The sequence below is a fragment of the Garra rufa genome, chromosome 23 (assembly GCF_049309525.1).
Source record: "Garra rufa chromosome 23, GarRuf1.0, whole genome shotgun sequence".
NCBI lineage: Eukaryota > Metazoa > Chordata > Actinopteri > Cypriniformes > Cyprinidae > Garra > Garra rufa.
The window spans coordinates 35,123,260-35,146,140 of NC_133383.1; the positions used below are offsets into that span (position 1 = coordinate 35,123,260).

Genomic DNA, 22,881 nt, shown 5'->3' on the forward strand with positions numbered 1-22,881 from the left:
ATTTTGCTGATTATTGCTGCTGAAAATAGTCAATTATTGTCATGTTTTGGGCTATACTAATCCGTCAGACATGGAGAAAACATTTGGAGAACTATAGACGGCCAAGTTATAACAAATCAAGGAGAAGAGTGCAAAAAACTGTCTGAGGTACAAAAGGTGTTTGTGGTCGGCCAAACTGAAGCAGGATTTCCAGAGCAAGAATCTTGATAGCATTCATGTTGGTTCTTATCATTTCCAGTCAGGTATAATAAAATGAAATATTAGGTGAATATCTTAATTAATACTGCTTGTACGTATCTTTACAACCTATTAACTTTAGTTTGTCAAAATATTGCACCCTTTCCTGCTTACTAAATCCTTCTCTCTATGATTTAGCAGCTTCCACATGTTTTTTTTTCTAAAGTTTAGACAGCATGAATTAGCAGAACAATGTATTCAGTAATACATTTACCATGCAATCCATGCTGTTGTTTACATCCTTGTATCGCCAATATGGCCGTGAATTGTTTTTTTTTTTAGCCCGTCACTGTTACAGTTGATATTCACAACTAGCGTGAAAATATACAGCCTCTTTTTCTCGTTCATACAGATAGTAATATACGAGACTCAGTAAGTACATGTAGTTGTCACCAGCAGTGTGAATAAATGTGTACTGTACACTCTTAAAAATAAAGGTGCTTCACGATGCCATAGAAGAACCTTTTCTGTATAAATGGTTCCATAAAGAACCTTTAAAATCTGAAGAACCTTTCTGTTTCTTTGTGCGAAAAAAGATTTTTCAGATTCTAAAAAGGTAAGAAAGAGATGGTTCTTTAAAGAACCTTTGACTGAATGGTTCTTTGTGGAACCAAAAATGGTTCTTTTATGGCATCGCTTGAAGAACCCTTTAAAGCACCTTTATTTTTAAGAGTGTATGAAAAAACATATTAAATGGTAAATGTATAGCGGCAGCTAGGTAACTGCCTTGAATAACTCAACCAAAAAATGTCATTACTCACCCTCATGTCGTTACAAACAAGTACTAATATAGATACAAAGCAGGAAGAGATTCTGTAGAAATCATTGCTTGTAATCATTACTAATCATGTCTAGACAGCTTCAAAAGTCTTGGGAATTAGTGGTTTCCACTACACTGTAAAAAGTTTTTACCAGTTTCAACTTAAAAACGTAAGTTCAGCAGCTGCCTTACAATTTTAAGTTAAATCAACTTAAAACTACTATTCATTTCAACTCACGACAATAAAATTAGTTAAAATTACGTTTAAGTTGATTTAACTTATGAGTTGAAATTACTTGTACTTTAAAGTTGATTTAACTTAAAATTTTAATGCAGCTGCTAAACTTATGTTTTTAAGTTAAAACTGGTGAAAACTTTTTACAGTGTACAAATACTATTACAAACATTACAAACCATCAACTATTAACCATTAAAACCATTAAAAATGGCAGCGGCTATTAGCTGGTCATAGCTGGTCAGCAGGCTGGTTTTAGAGTGGTTTTGGCCACTTTCCCAGCCTGGCCAGGAGCTACTTCCAGCTTAAACCAGCTAAGACCAGCCAACCAGCCTAGGCTGGTTTTAGCTGGGGTTTTTTCAGCAGGGCTAAACTTAACTGATAATTTTTCAATTATGTCCTTCATTTTTATTGAAAATAAATGCCTTTCTGATATGATATGAAGTTTGAAAAGGGAGAAAAAAGTTTGCCAGAAGGGGGATTCGAACCTGGATCGGCCGCGTCGAAAAGAGTGAATCACACAATTTATCCTCTGCACCACTGGATTTGACTGTTAATAGCCATCTTTTGTAGTGTTGACTATTCCAATCTTACATTGGTGGGTGGAGTTAGTGTAAATAGCCAACAAGGCAGGCTATTTGTACTTAGTGGATTTAGTGGTTTTTGACCAATTACCAGTAGAGACTAATGGGCATCATTACATTTTCCATTAAAACCAGTACAATTCCCATTATAACCAGTAAAACCATTACAATTCTGTGATAGTTTCTATTGTAGTTTTTTTTTTCAGCAGGGTACACAGAGAATGAGTAAATTATGTCAGTAAATAATGAATTTTCATTTTAGGTGAAATTTCCTTTTGTGTGTTGACATCCCTACCACTGTTTTTTTTTTATGTAATCTCACCACAGGCTTTCATTAATTTCCCAGTTTCCAATGTGTAATTACAAGTCCAAAGACTGTTTTTTACTAATCAGAATCTGGTAATTATGGTAATTCCAACATGACACGAATGTACCATTCCTCTTCGGCTCTGTAAGCAAGCAGAGCACTGTGATGCGACATAACTAGATGCTCCTGTGATAATCATTAAAGTGCTGTCACGCACTTGCAGTGTAAGCAGCTTTGTTAATTATAATGGAGGCGTTCTATTTTATTGCACAAGATCACAAGCGCAGTGTGGATGTGGAATAAAAGGATGCATGTTCTCTCTCTACCTTTTTCTGCTGCATGTAGGTCAGCTTCCTCTTTCTCTGCTTCTCTCTCCCTCCCTCTCATTTTTCTCTCTCTAGTACATTCTCTATCATCACATCTCGCACAGTGTGCAGAGAACTATTACAGACCATTGTTAATAAAGCACACACACATTCACAAGCCACACCTAACCACAACATTTTTATCTCAAACTGTCACACCATTTTTAACAGATTCTGGTCCTGGATGCTAACTGGTCAATATACTGTAGCATATGACACTGAAAACTTAATTAGTATCATTAGTATTTGTCACGACCACACACAAAGGGAGAAGGTGAGTATCTTTCAAGGTATTTATTAACAAACGTGCACAGTTCAACACACGTGCAATCGGGTGAATAAGGTCTCTGTGGTCAAATCTTCAAACATAACACAACAGGTGAGTTCAAGTTCATAAGGATTATAGCGTTAGCAACAGTCACTTCCCTTTGACACGATTAACGTGTTTCACAGGAGAACATCAGAGCAATCCACGGGGAGCACAGGAGAACATCGGAAGAATCCACGAGGAGCACAGGAGAGACAACAGGAGGGGGAGAAGATCCACAGAGAAGCGTCCATGCAACTTCGATACCAGCCGGTGAGTGAGTGATAGAGGTAAGTATTTGAAGGGTGTGGTGATTGCTGGTGCAGGTGACGGTGATTAGAATTCTGGTGATGGTTCACGGGTGTGCTGTGGTGGTGATTGGCTGGTTGGTGGAGGATCGTGGTGATTGGGGCTGAGGGAACGTGCAGAGGGTGTGACATCACCCCCTCCTCCACGGGTGACTCCTGGCACCCAAGAACGGCGACGGGGACGACCACGACCTCTGGGAGCTGGGCGTTCGGGATGTTGGCGGTGGAATTCCTCGAGGAGAGTCGGGTCCAGGATGTCGTCACGGGGTATCCACGATCTCTCCTCGGGTCCGAACCCCTCCCAGTCCACTAGGTACTGGAGCTGGCCGTTCCGCCGCCGGGAGTCTAGGATTTCTTGGACTTGGTAGATGTTATCTCCAAGGATCTCTGGCGGGTCGGGAGGAGGAGGTGACTCCGATTCTGTGGAGGAAGGGAACAGGGGTTCAGTGTGGCGTTTGAGTAGGGAAACGTGAAACGAGGGAGCGATTCTGTAATGTGGAGGTAGGTTTAGACGGTAGGTTACAGGGTTGATTTGTGAGTGCACGGTGAAGGGCCCTATGTAGCGGGGACTCAGCTTCCTACTGGGCAGCCGGAGGCGTATGTCTCGAGTGGACAGCCATACCTGGTCCCCGGGGAGGTAAACTGGGTTGGGTAACCTACGACGGTTGGCGTGTTCCGTATGCCTCCGTACTGCCCGCTGGAGATGGACGTGCGCTGAGTCCCACACCCTCTCGCTCTCTCGGAACCAGTGATCTACCGCGGGCACCTCGGAGGACTCTCCAGTCCATGGAAACAGAGCTGGTTGATAACCTAGAATACATTGGAATGGGGTTAGACCAGTAGAGGTTTGACGGAGGGAATTTTGCGCATACTCAGCCCACGGTAGATACTGGCTCCAGGTGTTTTGATGTTGGGAACAGTACGTCCGTAGGTAGCGGGAGATTTCCTGTATTTTCCGTTCGGTCTGCCCGTTCGTTTGAGGGTGATATCCGGACGACAGGCTGACTGTGGTACCCAGGAGTTGGAAGAAGGCCCGCCAGACCCTGGAAATGAATTGGGGTCCCCGATCGGACACGATGTCTTCTGGGAGTCCGAAGTTCCGGAATACATTGTGGAACAGTGCCTCTGCGGTTTCTAGTGCTGTGGGGAGACCTTTGAGAGGTATTAATTTGCAAGCTTTTGAGAATCGATCGACTACCACTAAAATTGTGGTGTAACCCTGAGAGGGGGGCAGGTCTGTGGCGAAGTCAATGCCCAAGTGTGTCCAGGGTCGGCGGGGAATAGGTAACGGTTGTAATTTACCTTCGGGTAAGCGGCGTGGGGTTGTGTTAACGGCGCAGACCGAACATCCTTGGACGTACCGTTCCACTTCCCTGCTCATGTTGGGCCACCAATATTTCTGCTGGAGGAGCGAGAGGGTTCGCCTGCTGCCAGGATGTCCTGAGCCGGGGGACGTGTGCGTACTATCCAGCAGAAGGGGTCTGAGACGGCTTGGGACATAGACACGACCCGGGGGAAGCTCCGGTGGTGCAGGTTCCTCGAAGGTGGCGGCCCGTATATCTTCATCCAGCTGCCATAGTATGGGTGCGAGAAAGACAGATGGGGGTAGAATTGGATCAGGATCGTCAGAGGTAGGTTCAGGTGAGTACATACGTGATAGGGCGTCTGCTTTGGTGTTTTTGTGGCCGGGTTGGTAAGTAATGTTGAAATTGAATCGGGCAAAGAATAGTGACCAGCGAGCTTGGCGGGCATTTAGTCTCTTGGCGTGCTGAATGTACTGGAGGTTCTTGTGGTCGGTTATTACGGTGAAGGGGAACTGGGCTCCTTCCAACCAGTGCCGCCACTCTTCGAGGGCGAGCTTTATTGCCAGCAGTTCGCGGTCTCCAATTCCATAATTCTGCTCGGCTGGGGTGAGTTTCTTGGAATAGTACGCACACGGATGGAGGGATCGGGGTTCATCAGACCACTGGGACAGCACAGCTCCTACGCCTACGTCCGCCGCATCAACTTCCACCACGAAGGGCCTTGAAGGGTCGGGGTGCTTGAGGATAGGAGCGGTGGTGAACATCAGCTTTAGACGGTCGAAGGCTCGCTGAGCCTCTGGAGTCCACTGTAGTACCCGGCGTCCTCCCTTTAAGAGGGAAGTGAGTGGAGCCGATAGGAGGCTATAGTTTTTTATAAAGCGTCGGTAGAAGTTAGCGAAGCCTAAGAAACGCTGAAGCTCCTTCACCGTCCTGGGCTCCGCCCACTTGGCCACTGCGTCCACCTTACCGGCTTCCATACGAACTCCCTCCGCAGTGATCACGTATCCGAGAAAGGAGATGGAGGGCTGATGGAATTCACATTTTTCTAATTTCAGATAGAGTTGGTACTCACGGAGGCGTTGGAGAACCTGGCGGACGTGGTCTTGATGTTCCTTTAGGTTACGTGAGTAAATGAGGATATCGTCAATGTAGATGATTACGAATCGATGGAGGTAGTCGCGGAAGATTTCGTTCATGAAATTCTGAAATACGGAAGGACTGTTAGCCAGGCCATAGGGCATCACCTGATATTCATAGTGACCGGTCGGGGTGATGAAGGCGGTTTTCCACTCATCTCCTTCTCGGATACGGATCAGGTTGTACGCACTGCGGAGGTCGAGTTTGGTGAAGATGTGGGCTTCCCGTAGTTCCTCCAAGGCAGCTGGCACTAGAGGAAGTGGATAGGCGAATTTCACCGTGGCATCGTTGAGCACCCGGTAGTCAATGCAGGGTCTGAGCCCGCCATCCTTCTTGGGGACGAAGAAGAAACTGGATGCTGCTGGGGACGTGGAAGGTCTGATGAACCCCTGTTGGAGAGCCTCCTGGATGTAATTCTCCATGGCCTCCTGCTCAGGACGTGAGAGGGGGTAGATCTTCCCGTGGGGTAGTTTGGCGCCTGGCAGCAGGTCGATACTACAATCCCAGGGCCGGTGCGGTGGTAGTTGTGTGGCCCGTTCCTTGCTGAAGACATCGGTGAAAGACTGATAGACGGGGGGAATGGCGGTGGCGGATTGAGTGGCAGGGCTCTCTATGGTGGTGGCGTGCAGAGGGATAGGATGGTATGGAGACTCTGCATCCGACGAGGAAGGATGGTAGCCGTGGTTCTTACACGTTTTGCCCCACTCCAGGACCTCTCCTGTGCTCCAATCTATGCGGGGTTGGTGCTTAATGAGCCATGGTCTGCCCAGGATGACATCCACGTTGGCTCGCGGGAGTACTAGGAGGGTCAGATGTTCACGGTGGTTGTGTTGGGAGACGAGGGTCACTTTTCTGGTCCGGCGAGATATCTTACCATCGCCCAATGGTGAGTTTTGGATTGTGGTAATTTGGTATGTGACCTCATTTTGAACGGTGGGAATTCGATGTTTAGCAATGAAGTGTGATGAAACAAAGTTGCCAGCCGCTCCGGAATCCACGAGCACATAGATGGGGAGAGTACGAGAGTTTACTATTAGTTCAGCGGTAATATGGGGTAAGAGAGACATGGCTGGAGTAATAGATACGGTACTCACCATTGGACGAGGCGGGCGGACTGGACAGGCACTGATGAAGTGAGAGGCTTCTCCACAATATAGGCACAGACGATTATTAATTCGTCGTTTCCTCTCCGCAGGATCCAGGCGATAGGAGTCAGTAATCATAGGTTCCTCCGCATCTCGTTGGGGTGACGGTGTTCGGAGTGGAGGGAAGCTGGGTACAGACTTTGTAGAAGGACACGCTGAGAGATGTTGAGAGATGCCTACTGCCTTCTTAATAAAGGTTTCCAGCGGTACGTTGTCATCGTAAATGACCATATGCTTGCGGATCTGGGGTTTAAGCCCCTTACGGTAGGCTGCTAGGAGAGCGACTTGGTTCCAACCACTGGTGGCCGCTAGGGAGCGGAAGCGCAGGGTGTATTCATGAATATTGGACGCACCTTGATTCAGAGTGATCAGTTCATCGTGTACGGAAAGGGGAGTGAGCGCAGCTCCAAACACGTCCTTGAAGTGGGCAACAAAAGCATTATAGGAGATTAAAGCGTCGCTCCGTGAATTCCAGAGTGCGTCTGCCCATTGAAGTGCCTGCCCAGTGAGGAGGGAAATCATAAAAGATATCTTAGAAATTTCGTTAGGAAACTGGTGTGCGTTGGCTTCGATATAGAGGGAACTTTGCAGGAGAAAACCATTGCAGCCACCCGGGTCTCCGGAATAACTCATAGGGCGAGAGAGGGGCGTGTTGGAAATCGTCGTTGGAGCAGCAGGTAGAGATTGATGAAGGACGTTTACCATATCCGAAAATGGGTCGGGGGTGTCTTCGGTGATAGCGGCGCTCGCCTCCATGAGTGACGCGGTGAGTTAATACTTTAGGGCTGGTATCCTGTCACGACCACACACAAAGGGAGAAGGTGAGTATCTTTCAAGGTATTTATTAACAAACGTGCACAGTTCAACACACGTGCAATCGGGTGAATAAGGTCTCTGTGGTCAAATCTTCAAACATAACACAACAGGTGAGTTCAAGTTCATAAGGATTATAGCGTTAGCAACAGTCACTTCCCTTTGACACGATTAACGTGTTTCACAGGAGAACATCAGAGCAATCCACGGGGAGCACAGGAGAACATCGGAAGAATCCACGAGGAGCACAGGAGAGACAACAGGAGGGGGAGAAGATCCACAGAGAAGCGTCCATGCAACTTCGATACCAGCCGGTGAGTGAGTGATAGAGGTAAGTATTTGAAGGGTGTGGTGATTGCTGGTGCAGGTGACGGTGATTAGAATTCTGGTGATGGTTCACGGGTGTGCTGTGGTGGTGATTGGCTGGTTGGTGGAGGATCGTGGTGATTGGGGCTGAGGGAACGTGCAGAGGGTGTGACAGTATTATTCTAAAATACTTTTTGAGATACTTAAACCATGTGTCATGACGTTGTGCGTCATGCCCAACAACTTCCTTTTAGCTGACTATTGACAATATATTCCCAAATATATTGCAATATTACTCAGATGTGAAGCTAAATCACTCTGGATAAGAATGTCTACTAAATATGTGACCCTGGACCACAAAACCAGTCATAAGAGTTATTTTTTTTTAAACTGAGACATCACATTGAAAGCTGAATACATAAGCTTTCCATTGATGTATGGTTTGTTAGGACCATATAGGACAATATTTGGCCGAGATACAACTATTTGAAAATCTGAAATCTGAGTGCAAAAAAAAAAAAAAAAAAAAAAAATCAAAATATTGAGAAAACCAATCATTTGTCCAAATGAAGTTTGTAGCTATCTATATAATACTACAATAATCAATACTAATCAAAAATTAAGTTTTGATATATTTACGGTAGGAAATGTACAAAATTTCTTCATGGAACACGATCTTTAATATCCTAATGATTTTTGGCATAAAAGAAAAATGTATCATTTTGACCCATACAAGGTATTTTTGGCTATTGCTACAAATATACCACTTAAATGTACTACTTAAGACTGGTTTTGTGGCTCAGGGTCATATATCTTAAATGTAAATATAGCACATGCTCATTTAACATAAAATCAAAACACACACATTACAATTTCTTGTTAGGCTATATGTTATTCTGAAGAAAAACAGTGTTTCTCTTCATAATCTTTATTTTGGTAAGCCACACCCATCAATCACACCAAAATCAATTCCCATCCAACATTTTTTTTTTTTTTTTTTTTTTGTTAAATACAATGTTTCTCTTCATGAAATATGTCACATTATGCAAGTAAAATGGGTTACAAACAGTAATGTCACTGGCAGCCATTTTAGAGTTGTGGGCTTGCAGTGTTGTGTTGTAATGCATGTAAAGGTTCATAGCAGAAGGACAGATTGTTCTGTGGTCAGGTCCTCAGCCTCTTCCTCCACAGTGCCCATGCCCCACAGGGCCGCAGATGGCAGCTGGCAGATAGAGCGAGAGAGTTTTTTAGACTGGAAAAGATGCTGCGGGGTTCCAGATTTCTGCTGTGAATGGACATGTTGCGCAGATCACAGTCTTTTGCACAGACTCAGCTTGTATATTTTCTTCATCAGAATTTCCCCATTGCTGTGTTTTTTGCTCTAGATGACAGGACACTTTTTAGACACTGTTGTTCCCAAGAGCGCAGGCAAATGGCCTGGAAAAGGCTGAGCTGTGTCCTTGCATTAGCATCACCTGAACCTGTTTTATTTTTTTCCCTCCAGGAACAGAAACGACACTACCTATGACTCTGTATATCTGCGCCACTTTGGGAAAAGTGCTGGAAGCAAGTAAGGCCTGGCAGGACTCCTGAGACCTCTTGGACCTGTCACAAAACCAAAGAGTGGACGCACAATCTGTCAAGCTCAACGTGGACCCCTTAAAGAATTCTGGTCTTTTAAGGACTGGGAGAACACCTTCCAGATCTTTCAGATGCCACATGAGCACCTCCCCGAAAAGCTTATCAGAACAAAGGTCAGGGAGGCGTAAGCATAGCCAATCACAAGGAGAAGCTAGAACAGGGCAGGGGACCTGAAAACAGGAAGAAGGTTGTGATATAGCTTCTCTTGCTCTGGTTGCATCAGTTCCTTTCTGAAACGCATTAAGCAACTCATGAGAAAGTCTACAGACTTTTAGTATTGAACTAAGCAGTATTTCCTAGTAAGATCCTAAGACACTGTATTTAGGTCCTCGTTGTATTCATGTGCTGTAACAGTGTAAACACTGAAACAATTGCCAACATATCTTATTTGTAGAGTTCAGCCATTCATTTGTAAGTAATAATATCATTGAATATCCTGTGACTTCGAATTAACAACTCTCGGTTGTGCAATATCAGTGAACAGGGTACAAGTTGTTGCCTCAAGACTTTGTTAACCACTTGAACCACCAACTGCAACTTTTCGTGACCTCTGAAGCAAGGCATTCTCTGTTGTCCTTCAGGACTTTTTATACCGTGCACTGGCTGGAAGTCTTTGCCCATCTGTGCCACATAAAGACTCAGGGTGACGCAGCCTGTGACCAAGGAGGGACTTTGAGTCAGCAATGGACAAACCCATCCGTCCTCACGTCCCCTGCAATGGCTGAGTGTCCTCCCCCAGTGCACTGAAGACGTTCTCTGCAGGACGCAACGCTACACCCAGTTCCTCTAGCCAAGAACACCAAGCCTAGGAGTGAATGTCCTGCCTGCGGCGCCAACCTGTGACCATCCCCATGGACACTGTCAAGATCATTCAGTCGGAGAAGTTCCCTCGGGAGTGTCCGGTTCCCGTGACCCAGCCTCGCTATGCCCCACCTCCCCGCGTGGCCTGGGATGGAGGAGGTGAGGGGGAGGTGATCGTCAACCAGGCATGTGGAGACCTATCCATGGAGGTCAACGGCAACACCGTGATCCCACCCAGACCCCTAGTGTCTCCTCCTGCCCCCGTCCTCCGCCGGGAAGCAAGTTATCTTGCCCAACGCAAGGCCAGCACATCCGACATCTGCTACCACCAGTTCCACTACAAGATGGACGACGTAATCGTCAATCAGTACGTTCTCCGCTCTTCCTCCACCTCTTCCTCCTCGTCCTCCACTTCCTCAGGTCCGGTGATGCCGTGTGAACCGCTGGACTGCCCCACGTGTGGACACACCTACAACTTTGCCGGCAAGCGCCCTCGCATCCTGTCCTGTTTGCACTCGGTGTGTGAGGAGTGCTTGCAGATCTTGTATGAGTCCTGTCCCAAGTACAAGTTCATCTCCTGCCCCACTTGCCGCCGCGAGACCGTGCTATTCACCGACTACGGGCTAGCCGCGCTGGCCATCAACACCAGCATCCTCAGCCGGCTGCCGCCCGACTCCGCGGGGACCGTGCAGTGGGGCAGCGACGGTGACCGCAGCTGCTATCAGACGGTGCGCCAATACTGTCAATCGGCTTGCACTTGCCACATTGCCAATCCTCTTTCCTCCTGTGGCATCATGTAGAACGGAGCAGGCGGATGACAGGCACAACTCATCCTAAAAGCTATTCCACCATCTGAAAACCTTGAGTCACACACATTTACCTTCTCCGGAGGGTCACAGATGTATCTGTATATTTAATAGCACAGGATGCTATGTGGACTTGAAGTGAAAGAGACACTTGTGTGCAAGACAAAGATATGAAGTATCAGAGTAAATGTATTTTATGTATGAACTGATTTCCCTATAGCCCTCGATCTCTTGTTTGGATGTGTTCGTCATTGACATCTCTTTACATGGGAATGCCAAGGGAAGTCTATCTCCCCCCCATCCTGGGTATAACAAAGACCAATAAAGAAATTTAAAAGTCAGTCTGTTTGTTTGGTCTGAACTTTCTCTTGCTAAGTTGAGTTTTTTATTTGCTAACATCCACTAGACTTAAGTCCCGTTCACACCAAGAACGATAACTATAAAGATAATTATCCACACCAGCGGACTATATTTTCTATTTATTCTAATGGTGTGTGCACACCAAAAACTAATTTAATTATTCATGCAAGTAGATTACATACAAATAAAAAAAAAAAATGTATATCACAATTCTGACTTTTTTCCCTCGCATTTGCAAGTTTACATCTTGCAATTATTTTATTTGTTTTTATTTCACAATTCTGACTTTATTTCTCTTTATTTACTTTTCGCGATTGTGTTTATTTCACACACTCCTGAGAAATAACTCGCAATTGTGATTTTATATCTCACAATTCTGCCTTTTTTTTTTTGCATTTTACGAGTTTACATCTCAAAATCCGGACTTTTTTTCTCAGAATTGTGATATAAACTTGCAATTGCAAGTTATAAAGTCAGAATTGTGAGATATAAACTTGCGATTTTGAGAAATTGTGACTTTATATCTTGCAATTCTGACTTTATAACTCACAGTTGTGAGTTTATATCATGAAATTCTGACTTTTTATGTAAACTTTATAAAGTCAGAATTGTGAGATATAAACTTGCAATTTTGAGAAATAAAGTGACTTTTTATCTCACAAATCGGACTGTATTTTTTACAATAGTGAGTTTATTTCACACACTCCTGAGAAATAACTCACAATTGTGATTGTATATCTCACAATTCTGCCTTTTTTCACATTTTACGAGTTTACATTTCAAAATTCAGACTTTTTTTCTCAGAATTGTGATATAAACTTGCAATTGCAAGTTATAAAGTCAGAATTGTGAGATATAAACTTGCAATTTTGAGAAATTGTGACTTTATATCTTGCAATTCTGACTTTATAACTCACAATTGTGAGTTTATATCATGAAATTCTGACTTTTTATATAAACTTTATAAAGTCAGAATTGTGAGATATAAACTTGCAATTTTGAGAAACTTTATATCTCACAAATCGGACTGTATTTTTTGCAATAGTGAGTTTATTTCACACAATTCTGAGAAAAAAGTCAGAATTGTGACTTTATAACTCGCAATTGTCAGTTTATATTACGCTATTTTGAGAAAAAAGTCAGTATTTGGATTTTAGATTTCATAATTCTGACTTTATCTCGCAATTCTCACTTTATAGCTCGCAACTGTGAGTTTATATCATGCAATTCTGAAATTCTGAAGTGAAAACGGTCTTCCATCAGCGAAGTACTTATTGACATGTCCAGTTGTATCAGAAAATGGAGGAAAGCATCACGTCATGATTTTATTCGAAAAGCATCCCATGAGTAATCTAGAGTGATAACGCAATGAGATTATTCACTTCACATTTGTGTGCACACAGCATAAGCGCATGTGCATCTGCCGTTTTACATTCTCAAGCTTGTTATAGCAGGATTGTATGGAAGCCCATTTCCGCCACTGAATAAAAAAATAAAATAAGTAATTGTATCTTTTTATTTCACAATTGTCATTTTATATCAGGCTATTCTGAAATTCTGAACTGAAACGGGCTTCCATAGGATTGATTCTGATTGGTTGTCAATGTTTTTATCGTTCATCAGCTGGAAAAAAAATTGTTGTAAAAGTGATTCAATGATATTGTTTCTCTGTGCCTTTATTATTATAGCTGTGGTGTGGACTCTGCTATTCTTTAATACTGAGAATGTGTTTTTAGAAATATTACTGTTATCTTTATTGTTATTGTCCCTGGTGTGAAAAGGCCTTTAGTCACTAAATTAGGCTGCACCTATTCCTACAACCACACGCCTGCTGTCCAAAATCACACCCTCCTGAGACATTCCAGTCAAACCTATGTCAAGAAACCCATTTAATGTTTGGAAAATACATAAATATATATATATATATTTTAAAAATAAGAAGGGTCATAAAAATAGTTTGTTAATCTATTATGGAGATATATTTGACATTACAGATGCATACATCTGTGCACAGTGCATAAATGTATATTGTGCATACTTGTAAATACAGTATATTAAAAATGGTATCTCTTTTTAAAAGTACAAAACATCACATTCTGCTATAAAGTGAATGTAAACTTGAAAGATACTGTGGTATATTGTAGTATATATTTTATTATATTAAACAAATGCTATGAAATAACTATACACTTACAAAATAAGGAATTCTTTTAGCAGCAAATGTTTACAGACTAAAATCATGATTGCGAAAATACTATAATACAATGAAACATGAACATTAACAAAATTGGCAGCAATTTACATTGCATGGTATTTTACATACAATATATATATTCACACATACAAAGTGCACTGAATGTTCCGAACAATTATTATATAGTACATTAAGATTATTAGTACTCAGTTCTTTATTTAAGTGCCTTAAATACCTGAATGAAACAAGCATACACTACAAATATATACTTAAGCTCTGGGGTGGTACCCTTTCAAAAGGTATACATCTGTACCTTATTTAACCCTAAATATGCCTGTTAGTACCTTAAAGGATGTACCATTTAAAAGGGTACCACCCCAGTGATAGCTTTTTAGTGCCATAATTCTCAGATAAATGTGAGGTGTGCATCTTCACTGTGAGCCATCATCATGTGGCATGAATTTTATAGACGTGTAGTCATACTTTTGTTCTTACTGAAAAAGCTTGGCATTCTTGTTTTCTTCTTAGCCTGAGAGCTTTGAACAAAGGTACATTTGTTAAGATACACTTGTATAATAAATGAACATTCACAAAAGCTAAAAAGTAACAATCATTAAAATAGTAATTATCTAAAATAATGTCAGTCTAAAGAAAATATAAGAATTTAATTTTCTCAGATTTACCTTTTGTGTTCCTTGTCAGACAGTTGTGTTTCCTGCCTTCTAAATGATGTAAATTTCAGCTTTTGGATCTTACTCAGCTTTTTGTGCCCATTTTCTGGTAGCTGGTTTAACAAACAGAGGAACAGTCATATTATAATAGCTTTCAACATCCGCATTTCATGTTGCTAATTCTAAAGGTGTAGTTCACTTCCAGAACAAAAATTTACAGATAATGTACTTACCCTCCTTGTCATCCAAGATGTTCATTTCTATCTTTCTTCAGTCATAAAGGAATTTAGTTTTTTAAGGAAAACATTTCAGGATTTCTCTCCATATAATGGACTTCTATGGTGCCCCCGAGTTTGAACTCCAAAATGCAGTTTCACAGAAGCTCTAAATGACCCCAGTCGAGGAAGAAGGGTCTTATCTAGTGAAACGATCTGTTATTTTCTAAAAAAAAATGTACAATTTATATACTTTTTAACCGCAAGCGCTCATCTTGGTCTAGCTCTGTGTGAACAGTACGTATTCCTGTTTATAACAGTTTGGGTATGTCGAAAAACTCCCATCCCATTTTCTCCTCCAACTTCAAAATCGTCCTACATCGTTGCAAAAGTGCTTACAAAGTGAACAGGCAAAGATGGTCAAACGCCCTTTAAAAGAAAAGGTAAAACTGCGATGTAGGACGATTTTGAACTTCTTTCCTTCTTTCTCCTTTTTTTTAACCTTTGCAGTTAAAAAGTACATTTTTTTTTTTAATTAAAATAACCAGTTGTTTCACTAGATAAGACCCTTCTTCCTTGGCTGGGATCGTTTAAAGCCCATTGAAGCTGCATTTAAACTGCCTACTTAGGATGAATCACTTGTTATATTCCCAATTGTAAGTCGCTTTGGATAAAAGCTGCATTTTGGGGTTCAAACTCGGGGGCACCATAGAAGTCCATTGTATGGAGAGAAATCCTGAAATAATTTCGTAACGACTGAAGAAAGACATGAATATCTTGGATGACAAGGGGGTGAGTACATTATCTTATGTTTGTTCTGGAAGTGAACTACTCCTTTAAAGGGATAGTTCACCCAAAAATGAAACTCATTCTCATTTTGTTCTAAAAAAAAGTCTTATTTCAGTAAAAAACGAAATAAAAAGTCTAGTGTATGAAGTGTATAAAAAGTGTATGAAGACCAAGGGCTCCAAAAAGTACTATAAAAGTATACATGACTTTATAAATCCTCATAATTGCGCTATGTAATTCTTCTAAAACCATACAATAGCTTTTTGTGAAACTTTTGTGAAACAGTTTTGCGTTCAACAGAATAATGAAACATCATGCAGATTTCAAAAGATATCAGCACTTTAAAAAGTTGTTTCATCCCAACTTTGGGTCAAATATGGACTAACCCAACTTTTTAAAATTTAACCCAACAGTTGGGTTAGTCCATATTTGACCCAAAGTTGGGTTGAAACAGCCCTGCATTTTGTAGAGTGAGGGTGAGGGAATTATAATTTTTTGCTCCGCACTGTTTACTTACAGGATCTTTACCATCAGGTTCCTCGACTAAGACACCTGCAATAGGTTCGTCTTGAGCAAACCTTGTTCTCCCTGTGGGACATACACATATTTTAAACAGACATCCACCAAACCCAGAATGCTTTATTTTTAACAACCCTATGGATTTGAACTTGCACTTGAGTTCATCCGTCAAAAAGACTCACTGTAACGGCTGACAGCTGCAAGAGTGTCAGATACCGATCTGTGACGAAACCCCACGGGTTCTTTTAGCTGAGTCGATTCGCTGGGTGGATCTTCAAGACCAAGAATCTGTAAACCTTGACAGGTAGAATAGCTTAATTCCTCCTCGTGTAAGCTTCGACACTGGAAACATTTAGTTACAGAGTTAATGTGCTTGAAATATGAGGTTTCAGGTTACAGGAAACAATAAGAAGTCATTCTGACACACGACACCGCTTTTGGCAAACTGACATGAACTTGGCCACAAAACAGAACTGGAAAGTCTTGATTATAAGACCTATAAAAGCAACCTTTGTATGATATGTTAGTGTCTCTTACCTTTATTTCAGCATGCTGACTCTTCAGAATCTCCACCTCTTGCTGCAGGCTGTAGTTTTCCTGCTGTAGCTTCGCAATGTTCTCCAGCATCCTGCACACCTGCTCCAGGTACAGCAACCCTGGAGACAGCTTGTCCAGCCTGTATTGATCACCGTCTGCAAGCTGCTGAGACAGAGAGATCAAGACCTGTATTCATTAAGATTCCCAGTGCTGGGAACAGTAAGGCTTTTGTTATCTAATTTGGAGAGACATAAAAGGCAAAAGCTAATCAATTTGTACTGTATAAAATGTAAAACCCAATCTCTGTTCTAGGTTCAGATTTCTCTAATCTTAGTACTAAATAGTTTACAGATTATAGTTACAAACATCTATTCTGAGCCGCTTTGCGAACACTTGCTTTGTAGTTTGAACAAGTGAAAATCTCAGCATAAGGAAGCTAAGCGTCTGAGGTAAAGGAAGTGAATGCAAATAAAAAACGTTAAAGCTGAAGTGCGTAATTTCTGTAGTATTAGCATAACCAAACAAACTGACAAAAATAATGACTGACTGTTTTTACATTAGTTTCTCTGGACACTCCTGCTACAGATAGTCCCTTATTATAATTATATTCCAGATGTTACAGCTTACAGTTTATTATTAAAGTTAGTTCAGACAGAAAATGAAAATCCTGTTATTAATTACTCACCCTCATGTCATTCCAAACCCGTAAAACCTTCATTCAACTTTGGCCAACAACTTAAGATATCTTTGATGAAATCCGAGAGCTTTTTGACGCTGCATAAACAACAATGCAACTACCACGTTCAAGGCCCAGAAAGATAGCAAGGACATTGTTAAAATAGTCCATGGGACATCAGTGGTTCAACCTTAATTTTCTGATGCTATGAGAATACTTTTTGTGTGCACAAAGTAAACAAAAATAACGATTTTATTCATTTTCTTTTTGTCAGTCTTTGACCCAACAAGACTACCACAAAGTATGCAAAATTGAAATTGTTCAATAAAGTTGTTAGTTTTGTTTTCTTTGCGCACAAAAAGTATTCTCGCACAGTTGAGGTCAAAAGTTTACACCCCCCTTTCAGAATCTGCAAAATGTTAATTATTTTACCAAAATAAAAGGAATCATACAAAATGCATGTAATTTGTAATTTAGTACTGACCTGAATAAGATATTTCACATAAAAGATGTTTACATATAGTCCACCAAGGGGAAATAAAAGTTGAATTTATAACAATTACCCTGTTCAAAAGTTTACACACCTTTTGATTCTTAATACTGTGTTGTTACCTGAATGATCCATGGCTGTTTTTTGTTTGTTTGTTTGTTTAGTAATAATTGTTCATGAGTCCCTTGTTTGATTTTGATTTTGATTTTGAGATTCATCTTTTCATCTTTCTACTCATATGCAACTATTACAGAAGGTTCAAACGCTCACTGACCCTCCAGAAGGAAAAAACATGCATTGAGAGCTGGGGGGTGAAAACATTTTGAATTTGGAGATCAGGGTAAATGTAACTTTTTTTGTCTTCTGGACAACATGTATCTTCTGTAGCCTCTGAAGGACAGTACTAAATAAAAAAAAAAAATGATATTTAGGCAAAATAAGAAAAATGTACACATCTCCAAAAAAGTTTTCACCCCCCAAGCTCTTAATGCATTGTTTTGAGCGTTTGAACCTTCTGTAATAGTTGCACATGAGAAGAAAGATGAAAAGATGGATCTCAAAATCATACAGTCATTGTTGGAAAGGGTTCAATACACAAAAATGCTGAAAAACCAAAGCATTTGTGGGACCTGAAGGAATCTTCTGTACAACTAGCAGTTTAACTGTTCAGGACAAACAAGAGACTCATGAACAAATAACACTAAACAAAAAAAAAACAAAAAAAAAACACAGCTGTGGATCATTCAGGAAACAACACATATTAAGAAAGTGTATGTAAACTTTTGAACGGGGTCATTTTTATAAATTCAACTATTATTTTCACTTGTGGACTAAATGTAAATTTCTTTTATGTGAAATATCTTATTCAGGTCAGTACTAAATAAAAATTACATGCATTGTGTATGATCCCTCTTATTTTGGTAAAATAATTTACATTTTGCTGATTCTGAAAGGGGATTTGCTGATTCCAACCTCAACTGTAGCTTCATTACGAATGAACCACTGATGTCACATGGACTATTTTAAGTCCTACTACCTTTCTAGGTGTTAAACGTGTGTTGCTGTCTATGCAGGGTCAGACTCAGAATATCTTAATTTGTGTTCTGAAGACAAACAAAGGTCTTACAGATTTGGAACAACATAAGAGTGAGTAATTAATGATGGAATTTTCATTTTCGAGTGAACTAACCAATTGCATCTATTTGCTTTTATTTAAAATGCATTTATTCAAGTCAGCAAAAATCAGTTTATTGTAAAAACAAATTAACAGTTATAACAATATAACTAACTGTGGAAGAATTAATATTCAAGATTCAGACAAACCGGATTTATTGATTATATAAACCTTATTATTGTGTATTTAAAATACGTTAAGTTTATTAGTTTATGTGCAAACTGTGTAGTCCAAATAGATGGAAATTGTACACGCAATTCAAATGCCAATCTAAAATTTAAGCCTAAATATAAACACTGTATGACGAATAGTTCCAAGGAAAGAATTAACAAAAATCTAATTGACAGCTTCCTTGTGTGACAACAAGCTCTCCCAGTCTCCTCTATTTAAAAAATCTAGACAATATTAGCTCCTTGATGCCATTTAACACCCAGTTTTCCTTCACAATGTCATTTGATATTTCTTTTTATAAAATGCAATGATTGTTATTGGTTACAGTCCTATAAAGTTTTCTTTCCCCCATGTTCCCGCCGAAGTGATAACGTTCAGACACGTCCAGCACAGATCTCTATCATGGGTGGCATTCATTCTCAACACCCACACATTCCTCTCAGCCTACAGCTGGCACCATTCCAGTCATTCCTCTCTCACCTGAACCGACCGGTTCACAGCCTTAGAGCGATTGTTTAGCGTCTCATGACACTGATGCAGTCCAGAGTCCACTAAAAGGATGTCTAGACTGTGAATGCGCATTGTGTGAATTTAAGAAACAATCAAGCACGAGATTACAAATGTAAGGGGCAACCTGTTCATTATGTACCTGAGCTAGTCATGAAACCTTATACAACTTGACTGCTTGTCATTTCTTGGCCATGAAGACTCATAAGATGCAGATCAAAGTGCATTCAACACACTATGCCTTTGACCTTGTTAACATCATCTTTTTATGTAATTGTTAAGAAAAAAATCATAATATCATATGTTATGAAAAAAATGTATAAGTTTTCATTATAACACTTAACTTAAAGACCAAAGTATCTAGCAAAATTACAGTACATGATTAATACAGAAAGTCTGTTATGCATAGGTGTGCAAAAATGCGAATACCAGGTAAGTAATTTTGGAGTGCGAGGAGCATGAGGAGTGCCTGATGCCGAGTGTGTGACAAGACAAATGAGCGCTATGTGTCATGTACAAGTCAAGTGCGTCTCAAGCAGTTTACAATGAGGTAAGCACGTGTTCACCGATGGAACAGCTTGATTACATTAATCATAAAAGTGAATTATTTTATGACAAATAAAAAGATACTCTAACCCTGGTATAACCTAATGTTCCCTAGTGATGCAGTTTCTATGAAAAGTAAACACAAGCAGCAAAATGAAAATAGTTACAGATCTGTAAATCTGTAAAATCTAAAATGTTTAAATAAATTTTAATTTGTTCAAGTTCATTTATAAAGCATATTTTCAAACAACAAATGTTGTAAAATCAGGAAAAAACATTAAAAAAAATAGAATTAGCAAAGTAAAAAAGAAAAACAGACTCAAATAGAACAAATCATCTAAATCAACTAAAACCCCTCCCCAAAATACATCTCCAGCAACACCATAAGCTAAAGAGAAGAAATTAGTTTTCAAACTAGATTTGAATATATTTCTGAATAAGTTGTTTAAAATAAACATTTATAAAGGAAGTAGATGTTGACTGCTCACCTCCAACTGGCTGTGTACTGGTTGGCCATGTTTATGTGATTTTAGATATTTTCTATACAGCTCTGCTTTCTTGGGATCTGGAGGTTGTGAATGAGTTCTTGGACGAGCGAAGCAATGATGAGTTCTGGATTTGTTTGAGTCAAAGCTTGTTGGAAAAGAGGCAGTGTTAGAGCGATAACGTGGCCCAACGGTCACCCTTTCGATCTGGTGGAGGAGTCCTCTCCATGAGGATGAATCTGTCCTTCTTAAGGCTTGCTCCACCTCCAGATGTGTCGTATTTGGAGCCACAGAGCTGAGAGTGATACTTGAGGATGATGAGGAGCAAGCAGAAGGAGATGGGGATGAAGGTTGAATCTCATCTTCTGTGGAGTCAAAAGCTGCCTGTGATTCCTCAGATGTCAATGCACTACATTGGTAAGAATGACAAGGACTAGTACCAACCGTCTCAAATCCGGAGTCCTCGGATTCTGATTTTACATTGGACAGTGGGACAGAGTCCCTGGAAACACAATCTAATCTGTCCAAACCAGATCCTGTTTGTGAGTATAAATCCTGTGAGTCTTCAGTCATCCAACTCTCAAGGAGATTCCCAAAATTCCTGTAGAGGTTCATTGATGATGAATTTCTCTCTTCTGGGACGCTGTGTCTCTCCCCAGACTCCTGTAGTCAATCAGAACACTTGAACCTGTTCGCACCACCTTGACTTTCCTACAACTGACTTGAAAATTGCTGGTCGATTTGTCACGTTGAAGTAAAAACACCTTTCTAGGGCCGCCCACATTCCGACTCCCATGCTTCTCAATCACCCTCTGACAACTGCTACACTTCCGGCGCCGTTCCTAAAATCCTGATCTCATCCTCTTGGCGGATCTGTCAAGACATGTTGCGAGGGTGATGAAACTTTCACAAAGCCCTTAAACAAAGCAACAGAAACTGCTGGTATGTAACATGAGAAGCAAGGAAATAAGGTCTGTAATGCATTAAAAAAATCAAACCTTACCCTAACCCTAACCATTCAATAATCAGATATGGCCTAACTGTCCATCCCAATATTTTATATGGTATTCTTGATTTTGCTAAGCAGCACTTCATTACCACTTTGTTTGTTGTTGGGATGACAACAAGTTTAAGAATGATGAACAACAAGTTTCAAAATTATTGAAATGGGCGATTAAATAGGAAGGAAGGTTCGAATTCCAGTGAAACACTACGGTAAACTGTTTTAGCTGTTGTAAACAAGGGCAAGGTAAGACATAAGTAGCCAAATATCTGTTTTACAAATGTTTTATGATAGAAATATTAACCGACCGATAGTATTATGCAGTAATGCAAGTACAAGTAAAACTACTTGATTTTTTGTCAAATTTTGCTGTTTTGAAGTCAAAAATATAGGTCTCTTAAGTGATTCATGTAATTTGTAATTGACTGTGATGAGGCAAAAAAATAAAAAATGGAGCTGTTTTTGACATATCAAACAAAGAAGGGTTTGGTGCATCCTATTAATGTTAAGGACATGGTAACGCCCTTGATCTAACACAATATGATATCTGTAAGCATATATGCATCACTGAAAAAAATGCTGGGTGAAATATGGACAAACCCAGCAAAAGAGTTGTTCTGACCTAGCGGTTGGGTTAAATGTTTAACCCTACCTTCTGGGTAGTTTTATTTAACTATTTAGCTATTGCCTTAAAATTACTAGATGGATGGGATAAAATGAACCCAAAATAGGTTAAATTTAAAATCAAACACATTATTGCTAGAGGCATCAGCAATAATTAAAAGGTGAACATTTATTAATATATATTTATTTATTTATTTATTTATTTGTGACCCTGGATCACAAAACCAGTCTTAAAGGAGTAGTTCACTACTTTCTTCAGTCGTAATTATGTTTTTTGAGTAAATCATTTCAGGATTTCTCTCCATATAATGGACTTCTATGGTGCCCCGAGTTTGAACTTCCAAAATGCAGTTTAAATGCAGCTTCAAAGGGCTCTAAACGATCACAGCTGAGAAAAATGGGTTTTATCTAGCAAAATGATGGGTTATTTTCTAAAAAAAAAAAATTAATATTTATATACTTTTTAACCTCAAATGCTTGTCTTGTCTAGTTCGGCAAGACAAGCATTTAAGATTAAAAAGTATATAAATTGTAAATGTTTTTTGAAAATAAATCGTTGATCGTTTTGGTGGATAAGACCCTGCTTCCTTGGCTGGGATCATTTAGAGCCCTTTGAAGCTGCATTTAAACTGCATTTTGGAAGTTCAAACTCGGGGCACCATAGAAGTCCATTATATGGAGAGAAATCCTGAAATGATTTACTCAAAAAACACCATTTCTTTACGACTGAAGAAAGAAAGACATGAACATCTTGGATGACAAGGTGAGGTGAGTACATCTATCTGTAAATTCTTGTTCTGAAAGTGAACTACTCCTTTAAAGGAACACTCCACTTTTTTGGAAATAGGCTCATTCTCCAACTCC

At 40.4% G+C, this 22,881-nt stretch overlaps 3 protein-coding genes across 3 annotated transcripts in view; 2 read left to right on the top strand and 1 right to left on the bottom strand.

The window, feature by feature from the left end:
- rnf208 (ring finger protein 208) overlaps positions 1–11,397 on the top strand; it is a 30,604-nt gene extending 19,207 nt beyond the window's left edge. The window contains exon 2 of the mRNA XM_073829713.1: positions 9,313–11,397. Within this exon, the coding sequence (XP_073685814.1) occupies positions 10,265–11,050 (786 nt within the window). The 5' untranslated portion in view covers positions 9,313–10,264 and the 3' untranslated portion in view covers positions 11,051–11,397. The remainder of the gene's footprint in view (positions 1–9,312) is intronic.
- cimip2b (ciliary microtubule inner protein 2B) overlaps positions 1–22,881 on the top strand; it is a 50,742-nt gene that overhangs the window by 19,207 nt on the left and 8,654 nt on the right. The window lies entirely within an intron of this gene.
- On the bottom strand, positions 13,594–21,143 carry LOC141299908 (uncharacterized). The gene is made up of 6 exons (XM_073830270.1): positions 20,394–21,143; positions 16,342–16,503; positions 15,987–16,146; positions 15,803–15,873; positions 14,294–14,394; positions 13,594–14,146 (listed from the first exon to the last, which is right to left on the bottom strand). The coding sequence occupies exons 1-6, from the start codon at positions 21,003–21,005 to the stop codon at positions 14,074–14,076; spliced, it is 1,179 nt and encodes a 392-aa protein (XP_073686371.1). The 5' UTR covers positions 21,006–21,143; the 3' UTR covers positions 13,594–14,073.